At 37.9% G+C, this 25,966-nt stretch overlaps 1 protein-coding gene across 2 annotated transcripts; it reads right to left on the bottom strand.

The window, feature by feature from the left end:
• Positions 1-4,853: 4,853 nt before the first annotated feature.
• THUMPD3 (THUMP domain containing 3) lies at positions 4,854-25,233 on the bottom strand. 2 transcript variants are annotated; one of them, XM_027523354.1, is made up of 10 exons: positions 25,126-25,233; positions 23,395-23,683; positions 22,262-22,339; positions 16,239-16,715; positions 14,072-14,202; positions 11,251-11,320; positions 8,853-8,968; positions 7,739-7,849; positions 6,863-6,986; positions 4,854-6,688 (listed from the first exon to the last, which is right to left on the bottom strand). In XM_027523354.1, the coding sequence occupies exons 2-10, from the start codon at positions 23,647-23,649 to the stop codon at positions 6,539-6,541; spliced, it is 1,512 nt and encodes a 503-aa protein (XP_027379155.1). In that variant the 5' UTR covers positions 23,650-23,683; positions 25,126-25,233; the 3' UTR covers positions 4,854-6,538. The 2 variants fall into 2 exon arrangements, with proteins under 2 accessions (XP_027379155.1, XP_027379156.1); XM_027523355.1 differs by lacking the exon at positions 25,126-25,233 and adding an exon at positions 24,810-25,094.
• Between the last annotated feature and the right edge of the window lie 733 nt (positions 25,234-25,966).

Here is a 25,966-nt window from a genome sequence, read left to right as displayed (position 1 = left end):
GAGTAGAATGAAAACATACTTGCATGAGAGAATTGAAGGTTTTGTAAGTGCTCTTAATTTTTTAAAAGATTTATAAAATTTGAACATAAATGTTTCTATCATATTTTTTTGTGCACAGAAGAGGTATGGTAAATTATGGTTTGCAACTATTAATCCAAAATGTGATAGGGATCCGCATCAGGAGGGTAAGACTAGTTTGTTTTAGGCAGCATGTGAGATTTTAATTCACCAAATATTGGGAGCACAGAGTCTTAACACCGGACCAACCAGGGAAGTTCATAGGCCAACCTTAATTATAGAATACATCATTAGGTCATGACCCAGAAGTCTGGTACTTTAGATTGCAAAGAGACCGAACAACTTTCCTATAGACATAGCAATTTATTAAGGACCAGGGAAGGCAATGGCACCCCACTCCAGTACTCTTGCCTGGAAAATCCCATGGATGGAGGAGTCTGGTGGGCCGCAGTCCATGGGGTCGCTAAGAGTCAGACACGACTGAGCAACTTCACTTTCACTTTTCACTTTCATGCATTGGAGGAGGAAATGGCAACCCACTCCAGTGTTCTTGCCTGGAGAATCCCAGGGACGGGGGAGCCTGGTGGGCTGCCGTCTCTGGGGTCGCACAGAGTCAGACACGACTGAAGCGACTTAGCAGCAGCAGCAACAGAGATCCAAACTCTGGTCTGATTTGCTTAGCTATTACTACCAGTTTAGGGTACTGTCTTTTCTGATGGAATCAGTCTTTTAGAAAATTTAATCTAGGTGCACATACAGGATAGGCTGTAGGGTTAAAGGCAGAGAGACCACTTTAGAACCTAAGAGACCACTTTTAGAGACCACTTAGGTTCTTTTATAGTAGTCCAAACAGGAAATGATGAGGTTTTATATACAGTGGTAGCAGTCAAGATGGAAAGACAGACTTGGACTAGCTAAATGTCAGTCACTGAAAAGAATAGTCTCAACACATTCCTTTCTCAAGGAAGCCTTCCATGATGCCTTAACTCCAGTATATTGGGTTCCCCAACTGAATGCTGTCATAGCATTTCTCACAATCATAATTATTAATTGGGGTGTTTTCCGCATACTTCTTTAGCTTGCTCCTTCAGGGCATGACTTCGCTTGTTTTTGGCTGTATCCCTGTTGCCTAAGTAAATGGAGGTCTTCAGGGTCAAAACTTTTCGTAATACAGTTAAGTCCCTTACATATGAACCTTCAAGTTGCAAACTTTCTCTCCATTCATGTAAGTTAGTTCATATGTCTCATGTACAGTGTCACGATGTAGGGGTTTTCTTTGAGGAGGCACTGTTACTCTTTGAGACACAGGATCCAAATGTAGACCAGTACATAGAGGTTGCAGCAACTGTTAATGCAATCCAAAGCTATTGTGTCATCTCTGATGAGAAAAAAAGAGCTACTACCCAGACATCACTGGATTAGGTATTCAAAAGGGTAGATAGAATTGAATCCAGCGAAGAACCAGAATCCCAGAATCTGTGCTATTCAGATAGAATTGAATCCAGCAAGGAAACAACTTGTGCCATCCAGGTCAGGTGTGAGAGAAATTGCAGCTTGCTTTCCATCTCCTATTGCTGATAACCTTCAACTCTACTATCTCCCACCTCCTCTCCCCGCTCCAGTCAGTAACTCTTGCCTGTTCCCTCGATGCCTTTATGCCAGCCTTTGTACTATATTATTGTACTTTTCAGGGTACTGTATTATAAAATTCAAAATGTTTATGTATTAATGTTTCTGTGAAAAGTATTATAAACCTGTTACAGTATAGTACGATATAGTCAATTGTGTTAGTTAGGTACCTAGGCTAACTTTGTTATACTTAGGAACAAATTAGACTCACCAGTGTGCTCTCCGAATGAAACTCATTTGTATGTAGCAGATATACTATACTAAAATTAAACAACCTTTTCAACTCATTAACCTTTATAACTTATTCTCACAAGTGCGTAGAGGCTACATGATATGTGGTGATGTCATCACTGATGTTAACTGAATGGTGCTGTATATTCTTCAGTTTTCCATAATTTCCTAAGGTGGTAGGTTTAAGTATGAACTCACTCTTTAGGTTATGCCTTCAAAATCCCAGCAAACCTCAGTATTATGTAGTTATAAAATCCTGTAGACTTTGTGCCTAAGCATGAACATGAATACATTCTGTTGTCTTATTGTGAAATAAGGTTTTAAATATTTTCTCACAATTTATAAACTTTTATATTGAATTACAATTTTAGAATATAAATTTTCTCAAAATAAACCAATTTATATTTTTCTTATTTAAGAATGAATCATTGGCTTAAAAGACTGGTTGTAAGACTACATGTTCAACCCACAACTATACCATCTATGTCTGAAAATGCTAAAAAGATTAATATTTCAGTGGTCTGAGGGAGAATAGATTCCAAAAAAACTATAATAAAAATCTACTGAAGTATATTAAAGGACAAGTTACTATATGGCATTGGCTGAAGGAACGTACATACATGGTAGTAGAGAAACTTTACAGATAGCTGATGCTCCTGAATATGTGTGGGATGAAAAATAAGAAATCATGGTAATGCTACTGTTTAACAATGCAGTGTAAGATTTGTGGTCAGACATGAATGAAGTGTGTGAATATCTCATCCATAGAAATATACTTAACGCCTTACAGTGGATGAATCTACAAACATGGCTGTGCTTGCTTTTTGCTTTTAGTTGTCAGCAGCAGCGTCAGACTGTCCTACGTGCTGCACAATAAACACAACATTTCCTAAGACAAAGTGTTGAATAACTTTAAAATCTGTTTATTCTGATATTTTCACTAATGTTGAAAAGCAAAGGTGGTTAAAACTGCTAGCATTTGGCAAAATACAGTGGCACCAAACTAGCAGTCATTCTTTACTGCCACCCATTTGCAGTGTAGTGGTCAGAGTTTCATGTTTCATTTAATGATGTCCTTGTGAAAACAGTAAATTTATTTAAATCTGGGCCAAAAACATAAGTTATGAAATGGAAAGTTTACATGTGGTGCTTCTGCTACATGCTAAAGTACTCTGGTTGTCTCAAGAAAAAATACGCAATTGAACTGCATGCTGAATTAGCTCCTGTTTTCTTAGAACACCAATTTTACTCAAAAGAATGACTGTCAAATTTTTGTTGTCAGAGTTGGCTGTTTGGCAGACATTTTTCTGAGTATGATGGAGGTGAGCTTTTTTTCAGGGAAAACAACTGACAGCAGTTATCAATGATGAAATTTCAAATTTGGAAGTGAAAAGTAGAACTTTTGGAAAACTTAAAGGAGCTTGACATCTTTTTGGTACTTAGTGTTTTTTTAATGTAATGATTTTAGCTACTATGTAATAAGCTGGGCCAACACTTGGAATATTTCTATAACTGAGGTGAGCCAGTAATTTCTACATGGGCAATACATAAAATAACAAAATTGCAAATAAGTAACATTTCAACCAACTGAATGCAGGAGGTAAAAATCCAGCTTCTAATAGCCCCTTCTCTTAAGGCAGAAATTTCAGAGAACTGAATTACAAAAATACACAACATTGCCAGTCTTTGTGGAAAATAGTTTCTTCTGTGAAAATGTTATTTGTTACTGAAATCTTTTTTTCTCATTTTAATCTAATATGGTAAGATACTGGTAAACAAAGCTACTTGGGGCCCTGAATTTTTAAGAATGTAAAGGGTTCCTGAGAAGAAACATGCTATAGCATAGTGTATATATATATCAACTTTCATACCTGTCGAATTTGTCAGTGTAGTTTACAGTGGCTCCCAGAGTTAAATGTGGATTACTGGGAGGATGGGCATGCTAGGACAGGGAGCAGGTTTTAGTGGGGAAAGAGGTTCATGTTGAGTTTTAATTTTAAGTAGGACATACAGAGAAAGGGCAAGCAACAGTAGATAGTTGGAAATTCAAAATTTGGGCTTGGGGAAAACAAAAACACCATTTTCCTTTCCAGTAAAAATTTCTTTCATCATGGAATATATAATTAAACAGTTGTTACTTCATAACTGATTGGTGTATGTGTTAGCCTTAGGACAAAGGTATGAGGGTTGATATAGCAAGCTTCTTATAGTTTTTTCCACATTGTGCACATTTAAAAATTTGGTACAGGAGAGTTTCTCTTGAACTTAAAAATGTAACCAAGGTACAATAATTTGATTTTTTTGTCCTAGAATTTTCAAACTTTATATTCTTACATAACCCCTCACCTGAACTTGGAAAAGGCTTTTCTCTGCCTAACTCACTAATAATACACACTTGTGGGCATTAATGTACTTTAGGTATTTGATAGACATTTTAAAATACTTCTTTTTTTTTCACTTTACAGTCCTTGTAGTGCAGACTTGAACCATGTCTGACATTGGTATGTTAAGAATCTAAAATTTTCTAAAAGTCTTAACTAACATTTGAAAAGAAATGTTTAAACAAATGTTTCTCTCTCTAGCCACTAGTACATTGTCAGTCTCTGAGAGATAACCATCTTCCTTTCCTTTCATTAAACTTAAAAAATCTGTCTCAATGTCTGTTATTTCTCTCCCCCCTCTAAAATATTGAATGTCTGGTCAGTTACCTCAAGTCATTTTTTGTTCAGATTATTAAGATTACCTTCCCCATCTTTTCACATTACCACGGTGCAGCAGGCCCACTTCAAAAGTTAAAAACCAAGATCACACAGCTAGTAGGTGGCAGTGTCATATACAACTCATTCTCGCTTTCCTGAGTCCCTCACGTAGCACATTTCCTGTTCCTGTCACCAGATTACAAAACAATACTAGGGAGGAGGATGACGAACCATTACAGTGTTCACTACATACTTATATCATCTTAAACCACTCTGTTCATGTTTTTATAATGGTATTTAATAGGACTAAAGCTATGATAGATCCGGCACAAATTTGATTTACTCAAGAACAGCCAATATGCAAAATTGTCCGTTATGTTCAACAGATATTAAATGTCCATGCTGGTAGGTAAATGTGTCTGTCAGGCACTTGGTAAGCAGCAAAGAAAACAGACATGTTCCTTGAACTCTAGTCCTGTGGACTGCGGACTAACAGTTTTAAAAGGTTTGAACAGTTTATTTTGTCAGAGGTGAAAGATATTATGTTGAACCTATAGTAGTGCAACTGTGCATTCTGATGATGGTAGAAACTCCAGTCTAGGATACAAGACCCTTATAAATGTCTCATTTCCAATTCATACTCAAATGGGAGGTACATCAGAGAGAAACCATACAAGGACTATGGATTATGCTGCTAATCTGAACTTTTCTTTCAAAGGAAATAAACACTGTCCTTTTATTCTAGATGAGACATCAAAAGTTAATTATGAATAGCACTGTTATGTAACTAATATGGCACTGAAAAATCTAAGCTGAATGTAGCCAGAACTCCAAAATAAACTGAATACAGAATCCCACATAAAACTCCACATCTAATCTGTCCCAGGGAAGCACTGGTTTCACAAGACTTAATTTTTAGGTTATTTCATTTTCCACTGTTTTGGGAAGGACTTTCTGCAACTAGAAAAGCATATATGGTAGCTCAGCTGGTAAAGAGTCCACCTGCAATGCAGGAGTCTCTGGTTCAATTCCTGGGTCGTGAAGATTCCCCTGGAGGAGGGCATGGAACCTGGAGAATCCCCATGGACAGAGGAATCTGGAAGGGCTACAGTCGATGGGGTCAGTCAGACATGACTGAGCAACTAAGCACGGCACAGCAGAGTGACGGAGAAAAATAACAGAAGGACTTGTGTGAAGTTTTTAATTCATCAGTTATCTAGTCCTTTAGAAAAGCCAACAAAAATACTTTTGACAGGTTTATGTCTGATTTTGAAAAGCATCACCTCTGTGTACTGAAAGAAAAATAAAATTTCTTTAAATATGGCTTGTTGGTCCCTTTCATTTACCATTGTATTTGCTGCTATTTACAAATAGGAGTGTCTATCTTCAGATTAATGTGTTAATCTTATTCACTGATGTTATAACTTTTAAGGCAGATAATAAACTATAAGTCTTATATATAAGACTTATATAAGATTTAGCTTGTCATGGAACAAACACTATTTTACAAAGCATAATAACGCTTCATTTTTAGAAACTAATGTAAAAAACTTGAGCAACTAAACAGCAAAGCTGCACAGGCAATGAAATGTAACCTCATGCTCTGATTAGGCTCTCTTCCTTTCCATGAGGCCAGAGTAGCTTTCTACCTACAGTGGAAAACAGGAACTGTTACAAAGCCTGAAAATGTTCTAAACCCAAATCCCGGAGCATTTTAGTAGGCTTAGCATCTTTAAAGCCTTTTAAGAAAAGTACTAATTGCTCAACTACCCCTTTCAAACAGTGCCAAAAAAAAGCTCTACTTTCTTATAAGACTTATTCCATTTATATCTTTTCCTAACTATGGTGAAGAGATTTATACCAAATCTTTAATACTGTTTTTTCTCTCAAAGCAAGTTCTTTGTGCTGATATTTTCAGTGTCAGGAAGCACAGATACTAGTAATCATTTTCGATCTTTGTATTACCAAGGACATCTTTCTCCATCTTCTTCTGAAGGATGAACAAAACTTTGAGGTGTACGTTTCAGGAGATAAACTGCAGCATGAAGACCCCCTATGTTGACCCAAACAGTATGCACCTTCCGCCATAGGTGTCCCATTCCAGATAATGCCTGTGTATACACAAAAAGAAAAGTAATTAGCTGATAACTGCTTCTCTACCACTCAGAGGTCTTAGTAAAAAACACTGGGAGAAGAGAAAATACATCCTACTCAAATATCCCCAAGTCTAGTTAAAAAGGTCCCAAATTTGTCACAGGCTGAGGTTTTGCACTAACATACAGCACCTTGGCAAAGCATTTCTTGTCCTGAGTCAGTAGTACAGCTCGGCCTGTCCCTGGTCTGCAGACACGGCTCATCTCCCGCAGGCAAGCTGGATAAAGGTTCCAGTTTCTCTTCTTGGAGCCCATCCTATAACAGGAGGTCGAATAAGTTACTTTTGCAAAAGGTAAGTAGCTAGGACTGTATATGAGAAGTTCTTAGGAATTCATTGCAATAAGAAAATCCTGAAGTATGAAAAAAGTTGCCTTGTAAAACCACGCTTTGCCATTTATGTGTCAAATGATCAGACTAGTAAATTGCTTAGAATCTTGAATGGGCTGAACTGGTTAAGGGTAAAAGAAACTGACAACTATAATAGTTAATATAGGTTGTCTTAGTATAAGCAGTTATATAACAAAATGCATGTATGCTCCGTGGTGTCGGAGTCTACAGCGCAATGGGGCTACTGGAGCGGGTTGCCATTTCTTTTTCCAGGGGGTCTTCCCGACCGAGGGATCAAACCTGCATCTCCCTCATTGGCAGGCAGGTTCTTTACTAGCTGAAACACTGGGGAAGCCACATAAACCAGTGATTAAAAAACATCCTGAGATTTTCTCAACCTTTCTCTGAAGTATTAATGTAATTCAACAGTGGGCTACAAAGTGGATGAACCTCCTGTGATGGTCAGGATCAAAGTGTAGTTAATACACTTCTGAGTTCTCAGAAGAAACAAAATGGGTGAATCTATCATACTGTTAAAGGAAGTAAAAACCTAAGTCTCCTAAAAGAAATCGAAGATTTCTGACAGAATAAGCTCAAAAGAAAAGACAACAGATTTAGAAGATATGTGGGTACTAATATAATAACAAATGAAAGTAAAACTCATTTTTTAGAAGTCTCACCTTTTTCCAAATGGCATGTCTGTTACAATAATGTCTACAGAGCCAGTTCTTAGTGGCAGGTTGCAGATATCCCACTGAATAGTATCTATGGGCAAGCCCAAGGGCAGTTTGCTGTGGGGACAAAAGAAAAGGTGCTTCAACATATCCTGAAGAATGAAATTAAAAAAAGACTTCTCAAGAGACTGTTACAGTATCCAAAAATTAAAATGAAATCAGTGACAACATCTGCAACTTAGCAAAAATGTTTAAGGTAGCATGTATGTGGAAAGCACAGATCATAAGCTAAAACACTTATAATATGTAAGAACAAGTAAATTTAGAAATTAGTTAAGACTGATTTTCAACTTTAATTGCATAAGAAAATATTAATATTTTAATATGTACTTGTTTTATAAGAACAGATTTTGAAATGAAAAAATGATTTATGAGTTATGAGTCTGAATGAATCAAATATTGGGATACACGTGGTCCTGCAAGGCTATGAAATCATCAAAAGTGGTCCTGAAGCATACCAATAAGAAGACATTAAAGATTATATGGGTGGGATAGACAAATATTTGGTATTCGGTGACTCTTCCCCCTGGATTTCTCTAATTCCTGTAACATTTAGCACAAGATTGAATTCCTTGTTTGTATTCAATTAAGTTTCAGACAAAAGGGCACCACTGCCATCTTCCTCTTCCCTGAGACCTGGGAGGATAGCTAAGGCCCCTCCTCTCACCCCTGCATGGGGTGCCTTCTCCAAACTACATTACCTACTTAATAAAACATTTCCAGAGACAAGATCGCTTGTGCCTCTATTAAGTCCCCAACTAGATGGCTGCACGCATAATGGAAAACTTACAAAATTAAAATGAATCTATGTAATTCTTCTATGTGGAAAAGAAGATATAGGAATAAGAAGGAAGACAGAAATTTAAATAGTTGCATTAGGGTAAGGGAAATTATAGTTAAAATATTTTAAAAATATAAATTAGTTTCAGTCAACTTTAAATGGAGTCTCTCAGAATGTATATTTGGTTATAATGTCACAATGCACTGGTTGTATTAATTCATAAAGCCAATATGAAATTTGATTATCTAAGTGATGCTACAAAATCTTTTAAATTTTTACCCTTCTTTAACTTGGATCTTGGTCAATAAAGATGAGATGTTATTTGCAGCTCTATTCACAGCCAATGGATTATTATCACCAGCAATATGATAACAGTTAGACCATTCTGTAGCCCCCTAAAAGACAAGAGTATTTATTAAAACAGAATTAGCAAACTGCAAAAAAAAAAAAAGAAAACCCCAAAATGATTAAAGGTAAAATCATTTCAACCACTTGTCAATATTCAAGACAATCCAAGTCAATAATCCAATGCTTTTCTAAAGTGGCAAAACACTGCATGCTGTCAACATTGCTACCTCCCTTGCTTGAAACACCCTCCTGTTCTTTCTGTTTGCTCAACTCTCACTCATCTTTGAAGTCCCAGCTCAAACGTCATGCCCTCTGATGTCAACCCCAGCTCTCCAACCTGTCTCTCATTTGCCTCTCCAAAAGCACTTTGTACATATATCTGCCACTGTACTTTTTCCCTTTTTCATACTTCTGTACCTATCTGCTCCTCAACAAACCTGGGAACTCCTTAAGGATAGGTCTGGTATGTTATTTAATCCTTCACCCAGTACTCCCTACCACACAGGAGGCCTTGCAGACTTTAAATGTACTTTGAAAAAGTTAACCAAATCAAACTGACTAACCTATACCCTTTTGTGATTATGGGATTTTTATATAATCTGAGAAACGAATACTTAAGAATTTAAATGAAGTGTAATCTTCATTATATGGGCTTTTGAATGATAACCACTATATTCTTGAAAGGATTTTGTAAGTTTAAAATATGTCAACAGAACATAAACCCTGAGCTTTTCGTATTATTTGTGCAGTGAGGTGACACACTGCCCTAGGCATGAACAATGTTCTGTGCAGATTAACAGGTTTCTGACATGAAAGCACAAACAGTTCTGCTCTCGGTTTAGGGATGAGTAACAGCACCTCTTTCTTGGTAAACAGTAATACCCCCTCACCCATGGACACAGTGCTTCACAGCTTTTTCTTTTGCCCAGACCCTTGAGGGTAATGGAGAAGGGTGTGATGAAAGCCTCAGGTGATTTCTGATTGCCCAATATTCATTTTTTCTTCTAAACCTATTTATGTAGATTTTCAGCTCCTGAAAGACAAGGGTTTTGTAGTACTTCCAAGTTTTAAAGGGAGTATTCGAAATTAAATATTTTAGAGTTTGGTGAACAAACTGTCTCTATAACCTGTCAATTCCTTTCATAATTTCATTCATTTGGATCATATATCAGCCTAGGTTCTTCTACATTGACATTCTCAGGTCTACCCCTACATGGAAGGGCCTCGAACATTTTCTTTCTATCGGCAGTGCCAGGGGCTCTTCTGGACTGTCTCTAGCTCTAGTTGTATATTTCTTGACATGTATTGACCTTCACTGCTATTCCAGACAACATTCACATCATGGTTCAAAGCTGGAGAGCACTCTGCTTTGTTTCCAGAATTCTTTGCGACAACAACTGATTTTCCTCTGTGTGGCTCCTGAGCCAGAGTAAATTTCTCTAGTTGATACTAGCAGAAAACAGCAATCATCTGGACTACTGTGATTTCCTTCTGGGATCCTAATTCCCAGGTGGCAGATGTCCTTTCCTAAGTGCACTCTGGATTATTTTTCCCTTTGTAGGTTGCTTTGGACTTGTTCATGTGTCCAGTTTCTGCTCACTCAGAATCTGTGGTATCTCCCTGAAGTTTCTTCCCACTGGCTTTACATATACTATATTTAAGGAACTTGCTATGTTTCACAAGTTTAAGCAATTTTACTGGGAGTGCCCTCTTCTCAATTATAAAAGTTTAGATAATACTGATTTAATAACAATGATTCAAGCAAACTCTCCTGTTAAATGTTCTCCACTTAGAAAATGCCTTTCCATTTCTTGCTTTGCTTCAGGTAGTTTTTGAGTCCTCTCAATGTGATTTGAGAGGTTTTTGTTTTTTTTTTTAACTTTGTAACCTTGCTAAACATCCTAAAAAATCGAAATAATGTTCCTAGGTTTCCCCATCATACTACTATACTTGCTCCCTCAAGAACCTAAATGGATTAAGAAACATAATCTCACTTTATAGAGATTAAATGCCCTCTTCCAGTTTATGCTTGTGCCTTCAATTACCTTTTCTGTTCAAGTCTACCCATTTGTCTACAGAAATGGGACGCATCAGTTTGTAATTCTCAGCCTTCTCTGTAATCCAGTGAATAAACATGACTTCTAATCTAAAGCCTAGTCCTTGGCTATTTATAGTAGGTGGCTACATCTTTATCACAAAAGTTCCAGCTTTACTAGTGTAATTCACTCAAATCTTGGGTCCATGGACTTAACCTTGGTCATTACCCATTAGTTCTAGAACATTCTGGATGTATCACTTTCTTATCTAAAAGCTAAAGGAAAGTTATTACCTCAATTGGTATTGCCCCTGTTCCACACATCGGATCAACTATTATATCAGTGGGCTGAGGTGCACAGAGCCTAGAGAAGAAAACAGCCTATGTGAACAGATGTCAACAGCCAAGACACCCACAATAACTATTCCTGATGCTGTCAGATCACAGGTCTGTTATGCCAGCCTGAAGAAACAACAATCAGTATTTATTTTAAAGATAAATTTGTAACTATATGTTGAGTATATAGCCTGGCACTTAAAAAAAATTACACATAACTAAAAGTCCTCTATCGTCCAAAATCTCTATTTCACTTTGAATGGAATTTGGCTTGTAGATCTTTTCATGTGTGTGTGTGTATGTACATATGCTTTTAGAAAATACCTGTTATTCTGTATATAAACTTGTGTTGTTACATTGAAAACTCAAAAGTGTCAAGTACAACATGTATCAATACAAGTTTACTGGCAATTACTCTTTCAGGATTCCTTTCCTAATTACTTTTAAAGACAATAAAGGTTGCTATTAAAATAACTACTTTAGTTTTCAGCTCTTAGTATTTGCCAGGCATGGAATTAAGTTCTTTGCATGCATTATCTCTTTTAATCCTTTTAACAGCCTTGTGAGATAGGTTACTATTATTATTCTCAGTTACAGATAAGCTGATGCAAACCCATCCATCTGTGGATGCAAAGCTAATAGGTGACAGAGTCAGAATTAGAGGCATTACTGTTAGTGGCTTAAATGTTACCGCCTCTATGAAATATCTCCTCAGACAGGTGACAAGGTTCTTCTTTCCTTCTTTTGTCCTGCTATTCTTTCCACATTCTATTATGGTTCTCCCTCACAAAACTGAGATTCCTGAGGACTAACACTGGACTCCTTTTTCAAATTAATTTGGAGTATAGTTGCTTTATAGTTGGTAAAGAATCTGCCTGCAATGCAGGACACTCGGGTTTGATGCCTGGGTTGGGAAGATCCCCTGGAGAAGGGAAAGGCTACCCACTCCAATATTCTTGCCTGGAGAATCCCATGGACAGAGGAGCCTGGCAGGTTACAGTCCATGGGGTCGCAAGAGTCGGACACAACTTAGCAACTAAACCACCATAGTTGCTTTAATACTGGATTCTTATTGTAACGCCTGTCCAGCTTTCAAGAGTCTTCTCCAACATCACAGTTCTGGACTGCAAGGAGATCCAACCAGTCAATCCTGAAGAAAATCAGTCCTGAATATTCATTGGAAGGACTGATGCTGAAGCTGAAACTCCAATACTTTGACCACCTGATGCGAAGAACCGACTCGTTGGAAAAGACCCTGATGCTGGGAAAGATTGAAGGCAGGAGGAGAAGGGGACGACAGAGGATGAGATGGTTGGATGGTATCACCGACTCAACGGACAGGGGTTTGAGTAGGCACTGGGAGTAGGTGACGGACAGGGAAGCCATGGGTTTGCAAAGAGTCTGACACCACTGAGCAAGTGAACTGAACTGAACTGTCCAGCTCTACTTCCCCATTCCTGCCCCTCAAAACACAGAGCAACAGAATCCTTGGCAACCCTCTTGGGAGTAAGCAACTCTGTACTCCCAGCCACTGTTGCTGGGTCTGAGTAAACACATGACCGAAACTGTCAATCAGATTCTCTCTTCTTCTAACCATTGGGAACAAAGAGCTAGAAACCCTGGTTATTTAAAATTGGAAACATAAATTTAGATGAGGGGGAGCCATTTATAGAGATAAGTAGAGCCAAGAGCCCATGGGCTCCCAGGGGAGATAAAAGTGACTGTCTAGGTTTCTGGTGGTTTTCTCTAAGACCAGGATCCTACTTTTCTTAAGACATGGCTTTCAGTTTTTCTGTGGGTTCCCCAAGACATCTCAGTATTTTGCTATTAATTCCCACTCCCACACAATCATCACTTTTTTAAATCTTAAACTAGCTTATTTAGGTTTCTAACAGTTGCACCCATAATAATTCTCTATATTCCTGGCTCCTACCATAATGCCTTCAGTAGATAATAAATGTTTGTTAAATGAATGATGACTAGGAGCTCTTCCTTAATCAAATGGGCCCAGTTTTCCTACTGTTGTCATTGGATTGACAGGTTCCAATTGTGTTGAACTAGGATTCCAAGGATGAGCAGGGGAAAAGAGGAAGCAAAGATTGGAGGACAATGAAATAGAATTAACTACCAGGTATGCCAGGTACTGTATGTAACAGGTATTTTGCATCTGTTTCTGCATTTATTCCTCACTCATAATCCTTTAAGTCTCACATCAAACCTATTTTGCAGTCTGGCAAACAGAAACCTAGAGAAGACATCTTATCCTAGTGGTGGAAAGAAACACCCAAAGGGAAACAGGCAAAGAAGAAAGAAAGCCGTTTTGTTCTTTGAAAACTAGAAAATTCCAGGATGATTCCTGGGTTTCTGTGAGTATAGAATTTTAACATATAAGTAAAAGCTCTCCGTGTTCATTTATACATTATACACATTTATCAAATCTCTGCTATCCATCTGCTTCACTGCACAGAAATGAAACAGAACAAAATTTGTTGTATTTCTCAACATGGAATATATCCTTTCTAAACAGAAATGTGACAACTACATTCAAAAGGCAGATGAAAACTATCATTCTCATTTTAAATCAAGAAAATTGAGATATTAATTATGTGATCTTTTCAGAATCTCAAGGAATCAACATTGGATACAAAGAAAGAGATCTTTAACATTTTATCCTGTTCTTTATCTACTAGATTCTAACACAGTACCTCACAAAAGATTTTGAAGGGAAAATTCAAAGCAAAGTGTCCCTTGAAACTACAAGGCTAACTCATTGTCCTACCTGAGCATCCCATAGGCAAGAGTAGATCTAAGAGTTGTGGGTCCAAAATGTGTAATATTTCTTCGGTGGAGACTCTCCTCTGTCAACGCAATGCCCACAACAACTTCATTATCATGGATGTTCAAAAGAACCTACAAACAAAATAAGACAGAATAAAATAGCTTTAAGAGAGTTCAAGTTATACTTATTACTAAGATTTTAAAATTTGAGGCTTAATTAATTTGTTACTTTATTACTGAGGTATCCCTTGCATACAGTAAAATGCACAAATCTTAAGTATGTAGTGCAGTGAATTTTTGCATGTACATGCTGTGTAACCACCACCCAGAAAAAGAGTTTTTCTTGCCCTCTAAGTCAGTGCCCATCCCAGATTGTCATTAATCTGACCACTATCATGATAAATTATTTTTTCTTGAGCTTCATATAAAGGAAATCATTTAGGTATATACTATTTTAGAATTATTTTATTCTCCTTTTGATTCACTGTTTTCACAAGTTAGGTATAACCAGATTTCCTCTGATTTTTATAAGAGAAACATATTTTGAAGGTTTCCAGGCTTCTAAAATTCATTTAAAAATTTTTTAACTTTGGGGGAAAAAATTCCAAACATATAGAAATGCTTAGAAGAATACTGGCACAATGAACTCTTAACTATACCCTTCATTTAGATTAACCAACTGTTAATGCCAGGCCACATATGCTTTAACACCTATTATTTTCTTAGTACTTTAAAAAAATCTGACTCATAAGTAATGCCTGTGAAAAAATTTTTTTGGTCCTAGTTATAGTTTTTCTAGCACACAGTTAAATATAAACTATTCAAATAAAAGAAAAATGAGTTCTCCCATCTTCCACCTCAAATTTCCTCATCATGATCTCAACAGCAGCAGTTAACACCTAGCTCTATGCAAACCACTGTTCAACACACTTTATATTTATTACCTCATTTCATATCTACCCCCTCTGAGCTAGATATTATCCTCCTCCTCTTATAGATAAGGAAATTAAGACAGAAAGAGGTCACTTTTACTTGCCCAAAGTCATACAGCTCATAAACTGGGGTTTAAACCCAGGTAGTGGGGTTTTCTTGGTGGTCCAGAGGCTAAGACTCTGCACTCCCAAGGCGGGGGGCCCAGGCTCCACTCCTGGTCAGGGAACTAGATCCTGCATGCTGCAACTAAGAGTTCACATGTCACAACCAAAGACCCCACATGCTGCAACTAAGAGCCAGCACAGCCAAATAATATAAATAAATAAACCCAGGTAGTACAGCTCCCGAATCTCCTCTGAGCCCTTTTGCTAACTCTGGACATCACTGTTGTAGTCAGCCTGTTCATCATCATAACAGCTGTTACAAGGAAAAAGGAATGAGGAATTGTTCTTCCAATTTGATACGCAAAAATAAAAAGAATAACGACTTGCCCCAGATTCAAGTGTCCCAAAAGCAACAGTAAAAACATCAGCTGCTAGAGGCTGTTAAACTGTTGGAGATGGAAAGATTAGTCAGTATGGTCCACATGGAATCACCCATATAGCAGAAGATTGAGACCAAGGAGAGTGAGCATGTTAAAAAGGAGGATCTGAGCTTGGGAATATAGCGCAATTTAAGAAAGAGGAGAGCCGGCTCCAGGATGAGTGTTAGTAATGATGTCCTCGTTTTAGAAGGTCAAGGTTTGTTTTAAAAATATACCCCACTTCAGTACCAAAGTCTGCAACCAAGACACACAACAACAAAACAGTTGCTTTAATTCCTTTGAATTTTATAATCTGAATGTGTCCACACCGTGTTAGAAAAAGCACTAGGTTAGAAATTAGAAAACTCAAGTCTCAATAGCTCCCCCACTACTGTGCATGTAGTATAGACCAGGTATCATTCCAGATACTTCAAAAGTATCATCTCATTTAACCTTTAGGACACATAGGTATGAAGTGTTATTGGCTCCAGTTCGAAATGGAGGCTCAGACAGAATATCTTGTCCAAAGCTACACAGTTATGTGGAGTACAAATCTGGATTTGGCTCTGTCTCCATTGCTCATACTCTTATTAATGATACCCCATTAACTTTGTGACCTCAGTTTAATTGTCCATAAGACTTAAGTCTTGAAAATTCTACAAATTTGTTATGACAACCTTCTTGAATCATCACAGTAAGAACATGCACTTACCTCCACATCAAAGTTAGTCATATCAGCCTTCCACTTAAAATAATCTTGAACAGCACCCCCAAAATCTCTTGCTGCCTCATTTGAGGAAAAGCAGTGTTTCTCTCCTGCCCTGTTGCATGTGACTCTAAACTTCAGCACTTCTGGATCAGCTTCTTCTTTTGAGTTTTCCTCAGTCTCATCTTTGCAAGATGTCAAACCATCACCTATTAATGTTGATACCTGCTCTTTGATGGCTGGATTTTCATAATAGTCTGAGATCTGTGAATCTGAGACACTGTTAGTTAACTCTTTTTTAACATCCTTCTCAACTGTTGTGTCTCCTCGTCCATTATCAATCTTCTGTTTACTTGAATTCGGATTTAACTTTCTGCGCTTTGTTTTTTTTTTCTTGAAACATGTGTTAATTTTCCATATTTTTAAAGGGTCTGACCATGGAAGCTTCCCAGCCAATTCCTCAAAATCCTTTAGAACTTCTTCCTATAAAAGACAGAGAATGAAATCCATTAATTTCATTCATTTTTTAACACTTTAATTGAACAAATAAACTCCTACTTTGCCTATGGACTACATTAATCGCTATGTTGGGGGTGGCAGGAGTACAGGACAAAAGAGTAAATAATATAATGCCTATAACTGAGGAAATTAAAGTCTTAATTGAGAATATTAAGACGTATACAAATTAAGGCCACTACAGAATAATACAAGATAGAATGGTAGGTCACAAGCTGGGCTTCTAGGTTAAAATGTAAGCAAATAAGAACTATTAACAGTGGTTACCTCCAGGGAGGGGAAGTGGGTGGATGAAAGACATGGGAGGGCAGCAGACCTCTCAATGACTGACTTCCTATTTAATTTTGTGGCTGTGTATACATACTATTTTTGAAAAGAAAAAAACCCAAACTTTAACAATTAAAAAGGTATCTATCCAGTATCTAAATAGTATCTACAGTCATCTGTGAAAAAAGTAAATCTGATCACGTGTAAAGTACCTCAGCAGCTGATTACATCCCCGCAAATTTAAATTCCCTAAAAAGCCCAAATAACCCAACTCCTGTCTGTTTCTTTTCTTGTATCATGTCAGGATCATCTCTCCCAAGCTTCTCACCTCTGCTTCACATGTGAAGGTATGTGCTTCACATAGCCTCTCTGCACTGCTGGCTCCCTTCTCATTATTCAACAGCAGTTTAAAAAGCACATCCTCTGAGAGACCTGCTCTACTCTCAAGTCACTCTCATTTTATTTTCTTTATATAACTTAGCATCATCTAAGTTTTAGGTTCATTACCAAGGCTCCTCTCAGGAGGTAAATACAGGGACTTCCCTGGTGGTCCAGAGGTTAAGACTGTGAGCTTCCAGTGTAGGGGGTGCAGGTTCAGTCCTTGGTTAGGGAACTAGGATCCCACATGCCACACGGCATGGCCAAAAAGAAAAAAAAAACAAAAACCCAAAACAACAAGAAAAAGAACAACAGAAACACCAACTCAATAGTAATAGAATCTACATGGTATCTGTTAATCTAGAACCAGAACATAAGAATTCTAACGTAAGAATTCCTGAGTACAGGGAAGCTCAAGCAGAGGTGTAGGAAGACACCTGAGGAAGGATACCTACACATCTCAGGCAAAGGGGCGAACAGTCTGCAAAGGAGGAACAAATAAATTCTCTGGAAAAGCAGGGAAGAAGAGAATGCACCAAGAGGGAGCTTCCCTGAATCTTGTTTGTTTCCAAAGGCAGCAGAGGAGAGAAATGGAGGCTGAAAAAGGAATCTCAGAGACTGGCTCTATTTGCTGGAAAGAAAGAATAGAGATTTGCAGAAATATTCTATATAGTAAATAACCTTAAAGTTCCTGAACCTTTCCAGCTAGGGAGAAGGAATGGTTAAAAGAACTCAGTAAATGGTATGGAAATTATACCTCAATAAAGCTATTTAAAAAAAGAAGGAAAAGGAGAACTCATTCACCCACAACCTTTTGCCAGAAGGAACTTCACAGTGAATCAGGGGGATTTCTTGCTGGCCTGGAACAGTTCCTGAATCTCCCATCAAGAAGGAACTCCCTCATTCAAGGATGAGCAATTATCAAAACTTATTAGCACCAGACTTACATGAATGGAAAAAAGGAGGCAAGGGACAGAAAAACAAACAGCAGAAAACAACCAGTGACCAGAAAGATACTGACACAAAGCAACTGAAATCCATGATGAGATATGTTGCTGCTGCTGCTAAGTCGCTTCAGTCATGTCTGACTCTGTGCGACCCCATCGATGGCAGCCCATGAGGCTCCACCATCCCTGGGATTTTCCAGGCAAGAACACTGGAGTGGGTCGCCATTTCCTTCTCCAATGCATGAAAGTGAAAAGTGAAAGTGAAGTCGCTCAGTCGTGTCCGACCCTCAGCGACCCCATGGACTACAGCCCACCAGGCCCTCCGTCCATGGGATTTTCCAGGCAAGAGTATATGTTGACATGACATCAAAAAAATCTAATAAGGAAATACTTCTGCAACATAAGAGCTCAAAGAAGAGATATAAAAGCAGGAAAAAGATGAGGGGAGCTGCCAGAAGAAGATGAAACAGGAGCTTGTAGAGTTCAAAGAAAAAGTTGAATGAGAAAACAAAACCATTGCAAAAATGAAGATTATATTAGAGCACCACTTATGAAAGCCACTGCTGAAAATACAGTAAGGGATGTGAAGGAAACAAAGCAAATACAGTAAAAATGAGCAAAGATTTTGAAAAGGACTAGAGAGAACAACAGAAAACATCAAAGACAGTCCAAAGAGATCCTACATATGTATAACTGGTTTATCCCTGATAAAGGGATTTAAAATAAAACATATTAAAAAAATAATTCAAGAAAACTTAAATATAAATGGATATGAATTGCTCTAGAGCTTGACATGTCCTAACTAGGAATTATCAACAAGGAGACATATTCCGGTGACTTCAAAGATTGAAAAAAAAAATCATCTGGGCATCAAGCAGAAATAAAAAGAAAGCAACAAATATGGGGGGGAAATAACAGGGTGGCTTCAGATTTTTCCATGGCAACATTTCATGCTAGAAGAAAATGAACAATGTCTATGATATTCTTAAGGAAGGAGAGCATGACTCCCAATTTTAAACCCAAACTATTAATCAAGAATAGAGGAGAAAGACAAACATTTCTGAACTCATGCCATCCAAGAGATAAACCTGTAACAAAAAGACAAGCAGTGTGCCTATAATCAATTTAATGAAAAGACTAAAACAAAAAACAAACATACAGATTATGACAGCAAAACAGAATGTAAATGTTACAAAGGGATGTATCCTTGGAGGGAAAGGTAACAGAACATGGCAAGTAATTTAAGCACACTGATATCTTCTTCTCTTGTACCCTGAGGTCAAAGGACAGAAATTAAAGCTAATGTTTTTTAAAGTATACTCAAAGGATTTAAAGGCATATGGGTCAGCACCAAGAAAAATTATAAAACTGGAGGATGAAAGGGAGGAAGGAAAAAAAAAAAAAAAGGGAGGAAGGAGAGACGTGGAAAATATGCCAACTTCATCACTGCTCTTAGTAGAGATTCAAGAAATACTGTGTAAACAGTAGATTAAGTTGTATTTATAAAAGTTAACAGCTAGAGAAAGATCACAAACTTTCCAAATATTTTAAAACACATGCACGTGGAAAAAGCAAACACATAAATTTTTAAAAAGCTAAATGTGTGTAACATAAACATGACAGAACCAAGACCACACATTTCTGTTGTATCAATAAACATCAATGGGATAAACTTATCAAACAGAAAAATGATCCACAGACTGAACATGTACATGGATGTATGTAGGATGTTCATTGCACCACTGTAATGACGAGAGTGTGGACAATCCCAATGTCCTAAAATGGGACTGATTACATTGTGATGCAGTCAAATCCAACAATGATAGCGGTGTGATCTCCAAGATGACAAGTAAAAACACAGAACAGAACAGTATGTACAGTATACTTCCATTTGTGTAAATATGTAAAAAAATATACATATTAAAATATCTCTTGAAGGATATCTAAGAAATTGGTAATAACTGTTGCCTTCAAGAAGGGAAATGGATAGTATGAAGACAGAGGAACATGTTTCACTGTATATCTTTTCAATCTTTACAATTTTGTTCTAAATAAATATATAAACTGGCTAAACAACTTAAATCACAGGTGTTACCCTTTTAAAAAAATTAGTTAATAAAAAAGCTAATAGAATTAATGATATCATCTGAGTATTTAAAAATAGAGAACCCATTAGGATGGTTAAACTAACAGGTTTTTATAGACATGCGAAAGTATAATGCAACAAAGGAAAAAACTGATGGTCAACAGAATGAAAACTAGAAGCCAAACAAAACAAAGTTCTACTGGGGGCATGTTGCAACTCAAGTCCACAAAGGGCTTAACAATTTTTCACGGTCACATGCAACAGAAGTTGCTCTTGCAAAGATCTGAAAATCTACTTTAATTCTTGCTGTTTTCTTCTGGGACTTCTATCAGTAACCTGCTTTGCAGTTACTTAGAAGGCAGCTCTGGAAATATGGCTCCATAATACCAAATTCACCTCCAATTAGAGAGATCAAGAATACCCCAAATAATACAAATTCCAGGATGGCAAAAACATGGCAATTGAAGAAAATATTATTAATAATACCCTAGTAGGTTAGAGGCAAGAATTTAAGATGGACACATATTTTAAAAATATGTCAACATTTATTCATGTATAGAATCAGCTATTAAAATTTTGAAATACTTAAGAGCAAAGATTGTCAGCAGCCTGCCTGTTATTTACTAATTTTGTAGATATGATTTGGTTGGCAATGCCCGTTAGAAGGCTGAAGGGTTATAAAACTAGTGTTAAAAGTTACATTTTTAGTTAATAAAATTATCATCTATTTGCAGTCTGAACTCTTTTCGATCTGTTTTTTTCTACGTTGTGGGTTCATATCAGTTTGACTGGTTTCTGAATGATGTTTTGGAAATCAACCTGTTACCAATAAATAAAAATTAGACAATCAGGCGGCACATCATAGTTTTAAAAAAGATTATTTCTAATATAGGCAATAAAACTGAAAGAAAAAGGTTTTCAAGCATTTGACTCGAAATGAGACCTTTAAAAAGCAATGTGGAAAAATACTAAAGCCGGACTGTGATCTATTTTCAGCCTTCAGCTTAGGCAGCATCTCAATATTTAGGAATCTGATGCTAAATACAAGTTAGGAACAAAGCTGTTGTCCTAACAACTGAAGGAGTATTTAGATATTGCTTTGGCTTTATTGCAAAAAACAAGTTAGAGAAGAAAGCAGGGCAAAAAATAGAATGGTGAGAGAAAGTGTTATTGGTAGATGACACAAACTGATGCCTGCTCTTTGCTTCACAGCCTGGAAGCAATTCTATTTGAATCCATATATATCAGCAAAGCTCATCTAAGGTGCCTTTCTTTTGTCAGAAAGTCAAATCATTTGTTCTATTTCTTGTTAAGTTTTTGTTTTTCAATATTGATTTTTATTTCTTTGTTCTGTTATTCTTTCCCCTCTAAAAGACAATGGGATATAGTTAACATATAATTTTAGTCTCAGGTATATACAAAATGATTCAGTATTTGTTTACCCTGGAAAATGATCAACACAACAAGTCTAGTTAACATCTGTTACCATACAGTTTTCTGGTGATGACAACTCTTAAGATCTACTATCTGAGCAACTGGAAAATGTGCAGTACAGTATTACTAACTACAGTCACCATGTTCAGTTCTCTTATAACTGGAAATTTGTATCTGTTGACTTCCTTCACCCATTCCCCACACCCTGCAATAATTATTTTTAAAAGCAACTTTTGAAAATGGATTATCAACAAATCTCTGGATTTTACTGTAAAAGCCTCCCAGTATTCTATGATCATAAAAGAAGCAGTAATGCTAAATGATACACAGAATATGAAAAGTGGAAATAATCTCTTTGGGAAGATGGCTCAAAATTAGCTTCCATGTTTAGGAAAGCTTACCTTTGTTTCTTTGAACTGGTAATCCTTAAACTCCTGAACAACCACAAATAAATTATCAACTGATCTCAGACAATGAACCTGGGTAGGGAAAAAAAAATTTTAAGAGACAAATTCTGGGCAAGCTTTTGAAGTGCATAAACTATCAACATTTAAATATAAAAATTAGGTACAAAGATTTTAAAGCAGCTAATACCTATAATTTGTATTTAATATTTTTCCCATTTCCCCACCCTCCCATCTTTTTGGCTACCCATCAGGTTCTATTCCCCTACAGAAAAGGAAAAAAGACAGATGGAAGACTAGAAGCTAGAAGTATTCTGTGGGCAGCAGAGTTAGGAGAGAAGGAAAAGATGAAGCAGTGAAATGGGGCTTTATTCTGCCCTCACGGCTCTCTGGGGTATACTGTGTAGGGTCTGATCTCCAGCTTGGTGATTATTAGCTAAGTAACCTTGTGCAAATTACCTATTATTAAGCTTAATGATTAATGAGGATAATGATAGTGCCTATCTTTACAAAGCTGCTGAGGTTATTAACTAAACACTGGATGAAAAATACAGGGCCTACTATATGCCAGATACTAAGAGCTTAGGAAATGTTAACCAAAAAAAGCCCCAAAACACATGCAATAATCCCTGGCCCCGTGTTGCTTATGTGGTAATGAGATACAGCTTAGTGTTTACTCTAGAGGGATGGCGGTTTGCTGACCTTCACTTCTCACTTTCAGTGATCCTAATTACTTTTGAGCATGAATAAATTTGACACAGATAGAAAAATCTCTCCCTTTATGCTTCAGTACTGGAGTCTAAATTTCAGCTACATGCCAAAGTAAATAAATTCTAAGAGGAATAACAGATACTAAGAATTTCTTCCTGAGTCTCACAGGATTTTTTCTGGTGAATTGATCCTCAGGAAATATTAGGATCAATTCTAAAAGAAAAATAAATAAATAAATAAATAAATAAAGCAAACTTACAAATCAATACCCAACAGAAAATGCAGGAATACTTTAAAATCACCTGATATAGGGCAGAGCAAAGAAAAGCAGTAAGGATTCCAGAGAGGTCTGTAAACTAAGAAAGTAAACATAAAATCATCTATTTAGAAAGCCATTTTAAATATTGCTTCATTCAAACCTGAGCCAGACTGTCCACTGAAATGTCAAAGTATATCTTGCCCCGGTCTTTGCTGATTTTGCATGATGACCCCAATTTCTCTCTCACTTCATCTGCAGCTGTTTGCTCAAAACCAGTAGGCACAGTGGCACCAATAGTGACTTGGAGGTGCTCAGACTCACTTCTGGGGCCACTTTCAGTCACTTGTATAGACATCTGGTTCTCACAAAGATTCACATCCAGGAGCTGGTTAGTGGCTTCTTGAACATCAGACATATTGGCAGTGCTTCCAAGATCCTGAATATAGTCCCTTTAAAAGTAGTACAGAAAAGAAAAAGAAATAATGCCCCAAATATTATCACCTCTTACTTCAACTATAATTAAAAATATTTAATTTGGAGGTCTAGCAGAACAATCCAACATAACCAAATCAGTATTCACCAAAGTTATAAGGACTGAATAACATGGGTCAAAGTGGAGGATTTAAAATACAGTATTATTAAAAAAGCAACACAGATACTATGGAAGAAATGTAGACAGATAAGTCTTTCCACAGCATGCAACTTTTGGTTTGAGATCACCCATCTTGATGATAGTCATCACATAACTACAGAAGTTAATCTCAAAACAGAGGTTGCTAGAGCACATTTAAAAATATTTCCGCATTTAATCCTTCTTCAGCTAGTAGTTAACAACAGGGGGCTTTGGAATTTCAGACCTGGGTTTGAATTCTTGTCCTGGACATTCAAAAGTTGAATGACCTAAAATAAGTTTATTTTCCATTGCCTCTATTTCCCCACCTGCCAAATGGGAAATGAATAACGGCTCTCTCATAGGGTTATTAAAAGACTTATGCAAGAATGGCATACTACTGCCAGTTCCTACTTGCTAATTAAGGATGTCTATCTTCCTCTTTGAAATGGATAGTGATTCATGCATTTAAAAAAATTAACTGAACATCTACTGTCTTGTGATTACAAATATTTGAATGCCTAGGACAGGGCAGGCTCTGGGATACATGAATGGGCATCAGTAGAGATCTGTGAACTATCTGAAACTAACTGTAAGCGAAATTTCCTTTATCTGAGCATTTGGTACGGTGGGAGGCAGGGTGGACTAGAAAGGACTAGAGAGCTGGTAGGTGGAGATCAAAAGTTCTCGGCAGATTTTCAAAGTTTCGGGATCCAAAACAACTTAAGCAGACACAGAGTTCCTACACTGTCCCTATTCTGTACCCGGGACAGGCGACACTATCTAACACAAATAAAAGTCCGTTCCTGCCATTAGTGAAAGTCGCTCAGTCGTTTCCGACTCTTTGCAACCCCATGGACTCTCCAGGCCAGAATACTGGAGTGGGTAGCCGATCCCTTCTCCAGGGGATCTTCCCAACCCAGGGATCAAACCCGGGTCTCCCGCATTGCAAGCGGATTCATTACCAGCTGAGTCAACAAGGAAGCCCATTGTTCCTGCCATTAAGGAGCTCACAATCACTAAATAAGGGAGCGGAAGCCCACGGAAGGGCGTATCCAGCCAAGGTCAGAGTGCCAACCAGTGGCGCAGGCGGGAATGAAACCCACGTCTCCCGACTCCCACCCGAAGGGCCCTAATCACAGGAATCCCGGGGAGCACGTAAAGTCCAGGGAGAGGGAATTAGAAGGGATCCACTGCAGATCGGGCTGAAATGCAGCCAGTGCCCGTCCGGGTCGGAAGACGAAGGTCACTCCTCCCTGCCGAGGGTCAGCGGCGCCCCACCTGGCCACTCCCAGCGTCCGGTTAACCGGCCGTCAGTGTAGACCCTTCCGGCTTCGGAACCCCGCCGGCCTAGCGCGCCCGGTCTCGCCACCGGAAGCCGCCTCGGTGACCCGGAAACGGAAGTCTGGTGGCGCGGCCATAACGGCTCCGAGTAGGGGGCAGGTGCCTGTGGGAGGTCGCTGAGGGAAGAGCATGCGTATAAAGGTCTGTACGCTGTGGTGCCCAATCTGTGGTGGCCCGCCCCTGCGGTTGGGGACTGAGTCCTCAGCAAACTGAACCGGGAAGGCCGCAGGCCTCGTCGCCTGTCGTCATTGTAACTAATTTTAGAGAGCGCTTAGCGGCACTGGCACTGAGTGAGCGCTTCACACGCGTCATTTGTTCAATAGCTCTCAAGTGGCAGGTGCCATCCTTTTTAAAGCCGGGGGAACTGAGTCTGACAACGGTTGACTGTCTTGTCTAAAAGGCAGCTTTTTAGAGGCAGAACTGGGATTTGAACCTGGCTGCTGTGAGGCCAGAAATCTTGCCTTTAGTGTATGAGCCAGTGTTGCTGAAACTAGGCCTTGAGTTGTACTTTGCCTTCATTATTTTTGCCCAATTGTACTGTTGCTTACTTAACATTTTTCTCTAAATGTATTATTTTTAAACTTATTTTTTAAGTAGCTTTCTTTCTTTTTAAGTTTTTTGGCTGCACCGCAGGACTTGTGGGATCTTAGCTTCCTAACCAGGGATTGAACCCTGGCCCCTTGCATTAGCAGTGAGTAATCGTAACTGTTGGACCACCAGGGAAGTTCCTAAATATATAGTTTTAACAAGATACTTTAGAAAGAAAAATTTTTACAAT

This window comes from Bos indicus x Bos taurus, chromosome 22 (genome assembly GCF_003369695.1).
Source record: "Bos indicus x Bos taurus breed Angus x Brahman F1 hybrid chromosome 22, Bos_hybrid_MaternalHap_v2.0, whole genome shotgun sequence".
Lineage (NCBI taxonomy): Eukaryota > Metazoa > Chordata > Mammalia > Artiodactyla > Bovidae > Bos > Bos indicus x Bos taurus.
Note: the sequence above shows the minus strand (reverse complement) of the source record. Positions and strands in the feature narration are given on the sequence as shown.